Source organism: Camelus ferus, chromosome 11, assembly GCF_009834535.1.
Source record: "Camelus ferus isolate YT-003-E chromosome 11, BCGSAC_Cfer_1.0, whole genome shotgun sequence".
Lineage (NCBI taxonomy): Eukaryota > Metazoa > Chordata > Mammalia > Artiodactyla > Camelidae > Camelus > Camelus ferus.
Window position 1 is genome coordinate 32,581,560 of NC_045706.1, and position 10,480 is coordinate 32,592,039.

At 42.8% G+C, this 10,480-nt stretch overlaps 1 protein-coding gene across 1 annotated transcript; it reads left to right on the top strand.

Annotated features, from left to right (window-relative positions):
- Positions 1–1,397: 1,397 nt before the first annotated feature.
- On the top strand, positions 1,398–10,261 carry ANKRD1 (ankyrin repeat domain 1). The gene is made up of 9 exons (XM_006183676.3): positions 1,398–1,552; positions 2,221–2,400; positions 3,303–3,440; positions 3,593–3,700; positions 4,733–4,831; positions 6,347–6,445; positions 6,573–6,671; positions 6,809–6,907; positions 9,402–10,261. The coding sequence occupies exons 1-9, from the start codon at positions 1,526–1,528 to the stop codon at positions 9,510–9,512; spliced, it is 960 nt and encodes a 319-aa protein (XP_006183738.1). The 5' UTR covers positions 1,398–1,525; the 3' UTR covers positions 9,513–10,261.
- Positions 10,262–10,480: the final 219 nt, after the last annotated feature.

Sequence of the window (10,480 nt, forward strand, 5' to 3'; positions counted from 1 at the left end):
CAGCAATAGCCGTCTTCACCTCAAGAAAACCCCCAGGACCTTAACTTTAAGGAAAAGCCCTCTTGGGTTAGAACATAGGAGACTGGAACAGATGCCGGAGCTGGTGGGAGGGCCCCTCTTTGCCAGCACTTAGGTTTTGTGGGAGGTGGGGTGGTCCACGTCTCATTCTGAAAGTTCCAGAAAAAGCAACCACAGGCTGATCAGTTCGAGGGGGAATAAGAGAAAGGCAGCCTTGTTTGTTGAGTGGGTACCTCTGACGGAGTGATAGAAACAGAAAGGGCAACATAATTAACAGACTCCCCCACTCAGACTCCCTTCCTCACTCTCCCCTCCTTTCTCGTACTGAAAAAAAAAAAAAAGGTTTTCAACAGCTTTGGAGATAGTACTCCCTGTTTCTCCTTGAACTCTAGAGACCTAAATATTGGTACATAATTAAACATCCCAGAGGTGTTTTTTTACCCCTCCCCAAAGACAAGCTCTTTGCTCCTCTGGCAACCCTTCTCAAACCTTGATGTGTCAGAATTACCTGAGTGCTCTGGAAAAAAAAAAAAAAACAAAAAAACTCCTCGGACCCATGGTACCTGGACTCAGAATGCCCTGGAGTGGGGCCCAGGGATGTGAGCTTTTGACGAGCTCCCACAGGTGAGTCTCTTACCACAGTACCTGAGAACATTGGCTCTGTGACTTAATCAGGGTTGGACCCCGTTACCAATAACTGGTCTCACAGAATCTATCTCGGGACATTTTGGAAACTTTTTGAATAAAATTTGCTGCAGTAAGTATGCTGTTTGAGAAGACAGGAAGCATGTCATGGGCTAATTATGGCCTGTGACACCATAAAATAAAAGTGCATTCCCGAATGCTTTCAATTTCTTATAATGATGGTAAGGTGGCATGTCATGGGGCCTTTTTAGTCCCAGACATCACTCCAGAGAATTCCAAACAGATATAGACAAGGGCCATTAGGACCCGGATCCTCTCCTCTCGGCCTGTTTACCCATGGGAATAGGATGTCCCGAAGCCACACTTCCCCCAAGTGACGTGTTGATAAGTCTGGTTATCAGAAAGATATTACTGGGGGTGTGATATGCAGGGCATTTACATTTTCTTGATAGGGTGAGTCATATGAAAGCTGACAAAGAAGGAAAAGGAGCAGCGGTGTGGTGCAATATCAACAGACAGCTGTCCCCTGGCTTCTTGATAAATAGGATGACTTGCATTGCTGAGCGGTGCGGTCACGGCCAAAGGAATGGCCCCTCTCACATTTCTTCCTGATTCACATATTCAGTGGGGTTACTTGTCATCCCCTCCCTCTCCTGCTTCCCAGACACTGAGTCTGGAATGAAAATTCACCTGCCTCTGAGTTGGCCACGGGGGAGGGGGGTAGGGGTGTTACTTGGGTTCCCAGGTTGGAAGATTATCTCACCCGGCCCGAGCTATATAAGCTGACTGGAGTGGAGGGGCTCCCCAGCACCGACTCAAGGGTTCATCCCCCAGGAGAAAAACATACAAACTTCAGGTCGACATGATGGTCCTGAAAGTAGAAGAGCTGGTATGTAAAACCTGTTATTTTTATGCAGTGAAAAATGCTTCAGCCTTGATTTTTATTTGAAAATTGCAATGCCCTTTCCTTTCAGGCATAATGCACCAGTACTCTGAAAATGTCCTATGTGGAAAATGGTTGGTTTATGTGATGAAATAAGTGAACTTGGAAAAATGGAGCTGGCAGGAATGAATTCTCTATATATTTCCTATTGATATCTTCTCCTTTGGTTTTAAGACAAGGGTGGGATGACATGCAGTTATCAAAATGCCCTAGGGGAGAAGTTTTCTGGCAAGAATATATGTCTGGGAATTACAACCCAAGGCAAGGGATAATCAAAAGTACCTAAAATGAAAAGACTTTTAAATAATTGGCAGGGCCGGGGAAGGAAAGGGGTTGTGATTTTCCTAGGAGAAATGTAATAAAGCGGGTTAAAAGTAGATTCAAATAGATAAACCTAACCTAAACCTTGATTTAACCAAGAGACTGGGACGAGCATCTGAAGGGATCCTGGAATACTGCTGCAATGCATCGCAGTCTGAGATCCAAGCGTGTGCCGCCTAGAGGCCACTGTCACCAGGGAGAGAGGACCAGGGGCCTCCTGCAGCATCCTCTGTGCAGAGTGACCCCAGGACCAGCCCTGCTACTTTTCACCCTGTGGTCTTCTTCCCTTGCAGGTAACAGGGAAGAAGAATGGCAGTGGGGAGACTGGGGAGTTCCTTCCTGAGGATTTCAGAGATGGACAGTATGAAGCGGCTGTTACTTTAGAGAAACAAGAGGACCTGAAAACACTTCCAGCCCACTTTGTGAGCCTGGGGGAGCAACAGTGGAAAACTGAGAAAGAGCGAGAGGCAGAGGTAAGAACTCTGCATGAAATTCACTAGTAGGACGTTCGGAATGGAGTAAGGGATGGAGGTGCCAGGCAGGAAGGAGAAGAGAGAGAAACAAAATTGGTTATTCCAAAGATGTTTGTTTACCAAATTCTAACTCATAAGGAGACAACTTCCATTGGACAGGTTATAAATGATTCTTTGGCAAAACTATGAACTCTGGATTCTGAAACAATCATTGAATATTTTATGACCATGTTCTAACTGAAAGACTTGGAAAGAGAAACACGTCCAGTGAACTTCTGACATCTCATACTGTCTACTTAATCCCAGGCAAGGGAGCCTTCTTTTCCCAATAATGTGGTTTGTGGTCCATGGATCATTGTTTGACTGTGGCTGCTTTCTGTGTTGACAAAATACGCTGCTGGGTGAATTTTCATTACTTACTAACCACAGATAAAATATGCATTAGTTAACTATAGTCCCAGGACAGTCTGTTTCATGAGCCCTGCTTCGTGGGCCACCTGAAAGACACTGGCATTGATATTTTAGACCTTAAAACTTATTATTAGAGCCTTTTGGATAAAAAAAAAAAAATTTCATGAGCATGTTAAAAAATTCTACAGAAATCTGGGGTTTGTTTATGGAAATAATTACAAAATTATCACGTAGAGACTAGATCCTATCTCCAATTAAAAGCTGATGCCACAAGCAAGAGAAGCTAAGATGAGGCAATTAGCTGAACAATTAGATCCCTAAATACTTGAATAAGAAATCACTAAATCAAAGCTGAAGATTTAAATTTCTTATTTTTTTGCTCAAACTATTCACATACTTATCTCAGACCTTGTCAATTTTGTTTAGACACAACCAGAATGCTTGTCAGTAGAACTCACACCTGGTATTTTGAAACTGGATTTCTTTTTTAGCTCAAGAAGAAAAAACTAGAACAAAGATCAAAGCTTGAAAATTTAGAAGATCTGGAAATCATCATTCAACTGAAGAAAAGGAAAAAATACAGGAAAGCGAAAGTTCCCATTGTGAAGGAACCAGAACCGGAAATCATCGTAAGGGCTGCTTGGTTTTGTAGTCTTAAACATCAGTGTGATGCTAATGGGGGAATAAGTATCGGGGAGGGGTTGGGGTGTTGACTGAATGTTGGAGAGCTCATGGTAACTCTCACACTATTTTTTTTTTTTTTTTTTTTTTTTGGCTTTAGACAGAACCTGTGGATGTATCTAGGTTTCTGAAGGCTGCCCTGGAGAATAAACTGCCAGTAGTAGAAAAATTCTTGTCAGACAAGAACAATCCAGATGTCTGTGATGAGGTAAGGCTTATGCAAAGCATTGCAAAGGCCAGATCATTAACTGCGTGTTTCTTACGCTTTCCTGTAGCCTTGCTAATATGGTGCCAAAAATCAATCCACCTGAAACAGTCTTCCCAGCTGTTGCCACACATGCCAGGCGCATAACAGGAGAGTGCAGTGGTCCAAAAAAAGAAAATGCTGGATTAGTGCTACGGATGGCATTCTTTTTTGCACTCTCATCTACTGCTGGCTGATTTTTTCAGTGTGTCTTTAATTTTTAGACCTTTGGGAGAGACTTTTAATAAGGCAGGACCAATGAGTCGCCATTGGAGAAATATATTATCTTTGATTGGACTCAAATCCATCAGCTCTACACAGAGCATCTGCAGACTGGAGTCCAAGTGCCAGCTCCATCACTACCTGCCTATTTGATTTTTAGCAGCCAATGTGCATTTTCTGGACCTTAGTTTCCTTATGGGAAAATAGAGGACACAGGAGTGAAATGACGACTAACGTTATTCCAGCACAAATAGCCTATTAATCCATTTACAGGAAGCCAGTTTACCAGCAACCACTAATCCTTTTTGTAGGTTCTCCCTCATGAATTGAAATGGGGAACCATTTCTGATGATGAACTAAAAATGTCTCCCATTTCCTTAAAAATGAAACTGAATACTTTTTGATATTCAACCTAGCAACAGTCTCAGATGGAAAACTGCCTGTACGGCATGTCAAATACTACACAAACCAGGAGGGCGCACAAGAAAGGGAAATGTCAGCATTTAGGTGGTTTGAATCTTTTTACGTTCACTTGCCTCGAGGTAGACCTCTCAGCTCTTAGAGATGTATATTGCAGGCAACGCAGATCTCAGTTTCAGAATAATTGTTCTAGTCTCCAATTTTGGTAAATTTGACATTTCTAATTCTTAAAGAAGCACTCAAGTTTCTATCAGTTAGGTCAGCAGCGTCCCCAGTTTCATACCATAGAAAGGATTTATGCTCATTTTTATATACGCATTGCTCTCTGTCTCTCTTAAATCTCTGTTCTCACAGTATAAACGGACAGCTCTTCATAGAGCATGCTTAGAAGGACATTTGGCAATCGTGGAGAAGCTAATGGAAGCTGGAGCCCAGATTGAATTCCGTGACATGGTAAATATATTTGTTTGGAAATGAGCCAAAATAAGTAGACTATACGAAGCTTGAGAAAACTTACGATGAAAAACTGGGCCTAGTGGAATGAAAATGGATCTGAGAGCATTAGGCAGAAGTTCATTTCTCCATAGGAAGGGAGATAGGACTAGGTCATGTGGAAAGTATTTTCCATACATACTGAAAAGGAGGGAAGTATTTCCAGGGAAAAGAAGGAAGTGAAAGCTGTTGGACAGAATTCAATCTCCTCATTCAAGTGTTGGGTCATTATCAAGTCAGTAGCATCAATGAGAAGTAAGACAGTCACCACTTGTCTTTCAGCATCCCTGTCCTTCCATCATCCACGGCAGTCTGCTCCTGGCCCCTTGGCTGCTAGCAACATCTCAGAATTCTCTAGCTGCATACCCTATGATAGATACTGATTGCCATCAGTGAGATTTGGGGCTAGACTGCCTACAAAATAAATTGCATCTATGGAAAGTAATTGCTATTCAGATCTCAATAATTCAACCACTGTGATTTCTACAAAGACCAGAACACAGCATACTTTATGAACAGAAGCTTGAGCTGGGGAAATGCTTTCTTTATTTAAATACAGCTCAATTTGACTTGATAGCAAAGTAGAAAAGGGATTGGAAGAGTCCAAAGGACTTGGTCAAAATTTAACCCAAAAGAAATAAACACAGAGAAACAAGAAACAAAATATAAAGTTTGCAAAGAAAGACAGAAAAATTCATGAGTACAGGATTTGGAGGGCCAGGGATATACCAAACAGAGCTCCTATGAGTAAGCAGTGACCACAAGGGATGAGAGTCAGGGTGGGTACGGAGGGAGTGATAGCACAGGAGACAGCAGAGAACCAGCAAAAGATGAGGGAAAAACAAAAGGGAAGTGGGGAAGAGGTGTCAGATCCAGATTCCTATCTTTTGGAAGGGACTACTTTCATTCCGCCAGAATTCGAAAATACATGTCTAGAACTTTTGAGTATATTTGGTGAAACTGCTAAAAGTTCCAGGCAGATGTGGGGTTGACTATCTCTTCTGCCACTTACTAGCTGTGCTTCCTTGGGGAAGAAATCTGAGTATTTTGGAGCCTTGTATTTCTCACCTGCAAAATGAGCACAGTAAGACCCACATCACAGTGTTGCTGGATCAACACATCTGGAGTATGTGACACTCTGTCGGCCCGAGGGAATTCTCAAGAAACTGTAGTTCTTATTCTCTTTGAAAAACATTTATTAGGGTTATTAAGAGCCTCCTAATGATGCAAACACGCGCCCAGATATGCACATAGGAGTGCATATACCCACATTCACACACTTAAGAGTTTGCCCAAAACATATGGCAACAGCCTTCAACTACGAAAGTTAAAATTGGCAACCTAGACGAGGACAGTCCAGTGTTACCACGGATGCTCTAGCAAGCCTGTGTTCTTGAGCTTTAGAAACAAAGTACTAATTCCTTTGACCAGTTTCTTCTTTATATTAAGTCATGTCCTGTTACCTTCCTGGTTTAGCTTGAATCCACAGCCATCCACTGGGCAAGCCGTGGAGGAAACCTGGATGTCTTAAAACTGTTGCTGAACAAAGGAGCAAAAATCAATGCCCGGGATAAGGTATTTCTCCTGGTCCCTCTCCCCTTCCCCACTCCCCATCCCTTCTGCACTTCCCCACTTTCTTGGGGGGTCTGGGACAGCCTCTGTCCTCAAGCCCAGGGGCTGAGCAGGCTCTTCAATTCCACAGCTGCTCAGCACAGCACTGCACGTGGCAGTGAGGACCGGCCACTACGAGTGCGCGGAGCATCTCATCGCGTGTGAGGCGGACCTCAACGCCAAAGACCGGGTGAGTAGCCTGGCCAAGTTCAGCCTCCTAAAGCTTCACTCGTCATTTTTTTGGAATCACTGCCTGAGTCAGACATCCCTGTGGACCCACTTGCTGGCCTCAGGCCCACCTTCAGCCTGTTGACTCTGCTTCTCTAGGAAGGAGATACCCCCCTGCACGACGCCGTGAGACTGAATCGGTACAAGCTGATCCGACTCCTGATCATGTATGGTGCCGACCTCAATGTCAAGAACTGTGTAAGTACTCAAACCAGGGGCCCTACTTGCGGGTTTCCTAGAGAACAAAAGTAGATCTCACATACTTGAAGAGTCTTACAACAGTAGGTAGTATTTTAGGGGTCTTTCGAGGGTTTAAATGCCCCTGTTCATTCCCATAAGGACACTGCTAACCTTGGCAAGGGCTCAGGGGAAGCCACAATGACTTCTGTCACTCAGTGCCTAATACAGCATCTAGTAATTCTTTTGAAATTTGGCCTCGGAAATAAAAGTTGGCCAAACTGTCCACCTTCACAGACATGAGCACAGCCCACCTTGGCCATCTCTGGCTAAGCAAGGCCTGGGGTAGTCAGGAATAAAGACACCCACCATTCCTGAAATTGTTGAAAATCCCACAGTGGTCAACGCAGCCAAGGGCCAAGGAACTCAAATTTATCAATATCTAATTCAAGTATTTCTGAACAGTCCTCTCTTCACAACAGTATTGCATGCTACCACTTTCTTCCAAGGAGAGCCATGCTTTTGCCTATATTACTGAGATAATTTCTACTCATTCTCCACTTTGGTTTATCTGCATATCCCTCAAAATAATTTCCTATATTTAGGCCCCAAAGATGCTTGTATAAGTTCCATTTACAAGTATGTATTAATGTAGCTTCATCTGTAAGCCAGAGAATATAACCAAATCGTCCTCATGGTCCCAATTCCCAGACAAGCATCATCTAATATAAACTTTGAAATTGTCACTGGGAGGAATGAGTGTAAAGTACTGAAGAAGAAATTTGAAAGAAGCTTTTGGAGAATCACTTTACAAAGAAGGAAGTCTTTCTTACACTGTCATCTTATACTGTGAATAATTTCTTCCTCTTACTGTGTTCCTATGAGACTGAGAGAACTACTTTACCACCCAAAAAAATCCCACCAAAAACCTATCCTGGCGACAAGAACAGAAAATAAATGCAATAAACAGAGACTTCTTCAGGTGGGAAAGCGTTAACAGTAGGGTCTTCTCATCCTTGATAATTTGGATTGGTTTTATCAAATAATTTAAACAAATCAGCAGAAAGAGTAGATTCAATGAAATCCTCAAAGCTGCAGAAAATGATTTTTTCCCCCTCAGGCAGTGAGACACTACCCACAGAGATAAACAGCATACAGATTTGGGGAGTCTGTGTATGCAGCCAGGTAAGGGTTCCAGGAATTCATGGAATAGCCCAAAATATAGAAATAGGGCTCATGGCTCTGAATTATCAGTTAGATGCCAGTATAAGGGTTGTGGAACTACTAATGCCATTGACTCAATGGATGGATGTTCCAAAAAAGGCCTCTAAGCTACTGGATAGCATCCTGAAGGGAACTGGAAACAACAAACAATACATTACTCTGTTGTCCAAAACTCTGTCTTCATATCTGTTGATGAGTGTTCCTCAAGAAAGATGCTACAAGGTGAGTTCAAAATAAAAGTTGCAGGGCCACTAACTCAAATACACACAGGGGCCAGGGAGATCACACGAATGCCTTAAATAGTGGCTGTGGGCTGCCTGCACAGAACTTAAAGGCACTGGGCCTTCTCCAGCCGGTCCTCTGTTGTTCTATGGAATCGTGGGTATTGTGCTGCCAAGTGGTCCAATTTTTTCAGAGATCATAAATCCAGTTGGGAAATCTCTTAATTTCTAAAGATTGCGAACGAATTCCAACTTTAAAAAACAGTCTAAGTTCTGTTTGGGCCAAAACAGGTCTCTAGACTGATCTGCATCTCAAAGCTGCCAGTCTGCAATCTCTGGGATAGAGAGAGACTTCTGAATGAAGAGATAGAAAATTTTAGGACCTCTCATTTTAAAGACAAGAATTGAGAGGTGACATAGTTTTAATTTTTGTAAATATCTTGAGGCATTTGCATAAGGTAAAAAAAAAAAAGGTTGGTCTCAAAAATTATTTATTCATACAGCATTCTTGGATATCACCTCCAAGAAAATAAATTTCCTGGGAGAGCTCAATGTAACTTCTGAGCAGTTGTGAAAAATCTATCCCCTGGGGCAGTACCTGCGTATTTAACCTAAGATGTTGAAGCAGCTCTACCACCAGTTTTTATCCATTAGGAATCAATTTCCACATTGACAGGAACTGGTTCTCGATCAAGAAGAATACTGCTACCTCCTCATGCTCATTTTGCAGGATACTGGACATGCACAGAGGCATTTTTTTTGAATTTCAAAGTGACTTGGCTTAACCCGTGCCATTAGTGTCTAGGGACTAAGATTTTTACCAGTACCTGGGATAGTCTCACAGGAAAAAAAAACATTGTTAATCTGAAATACCAAAAGCATTCCCTTGAGAAACAGTGAAGGGCTGGTTTGAATATAAGCTGCAAATCATTCATCATGGGATTCCTGAAACACTCCAATAACATACATCTATCCATTACCTCATTAAACGCGCGCGCGCACACACAGAAGAGGTGAATTTCTAGACATCTCCCATCGGTAAGTCACATTTCTTCCTCTATTTTGATTAGGCTGGGAAGACCCCGATGGACCTGGTGCTACACTGGCAGAACGGAACCAAAGCAATATTTGACAGCCTCAAAGAGAACTCCTACAAAGCCTCTCGCATAGCGACCTTCTGAGAAAAACGACAGACTCCCCCATCGGGGTGCTCTTCCCCGGCAATTTGAAAGCACCGCCCCAAAGAGCCACTCGTCATGAAATCCTGTTTCTGTTTATCCACCTGTGGTAAAGCTGCACCCGGTGATGGTTTGAGAAAGCACAGGGATAGAGAGCGTGCCGTCTCCCTTAGTGAAACTCACTCTAATTGTATTTATTCTCGTTTATTTATTTATTTATTTACTTCAAGACCACTGGTATTCAGACCCTTCCTGATCGTCCATTTACGAACAAGCTTAGTGTGTATGTAATACATCAGAGCCTTCCTATGGATAGTTCTTAAGCCGTGTTAACCAGCAACGCTGCCAGCGCCTACTTAGGGGTCACCCCTAAGATGTTTCAAGGGGTTTTTGAAAGACAAAGGGGGTTATTGCAGCCTTCTTTTCCCCTCAGTTTTAGTGTGGGAGAGTGAGGCCATGGAAGGCCTGCAGTGACAGGAAAGGAAGCAGATGGAAGTGACTCTGCGAGGACAGTAAAGCCGGCCATCTGACGCCTGGGCCTGTATTTCTCAGCAAGTCGCACGCTGTACGTACCAAGGTGAAGAGAAAGTGTTGAGTGTAAGTGGAGAGCAGTGCAAGGAGCGGGCCACTGGGCCAGGCAGAACTGAGTTTGCTCAAAAGAGATGAAAACTAACTGCGAATTGTAAATGTGTAAATGTATATTATGTTGTATGTACATTTTATATTCATAATAAAAGCAAATTCTAAACCTCTTTACTTCTTTCATTATAGTGGGACAGAACCAAGTGAAAATGACATTTAGATGGGGTTTTTCTTTGTCTTTCAAGTTTTTCAGATTAGGAATGTCCTACTGAACAGCACCTCTCAGTATTTCATGCATAACACAGATCATCTGGGGAGCTTGTTAAAATGCAGATTCTGATTCCTCCAGTGAGGGTGGGGCCTGAGAGTCTGCATTTCTAACAGCCTCC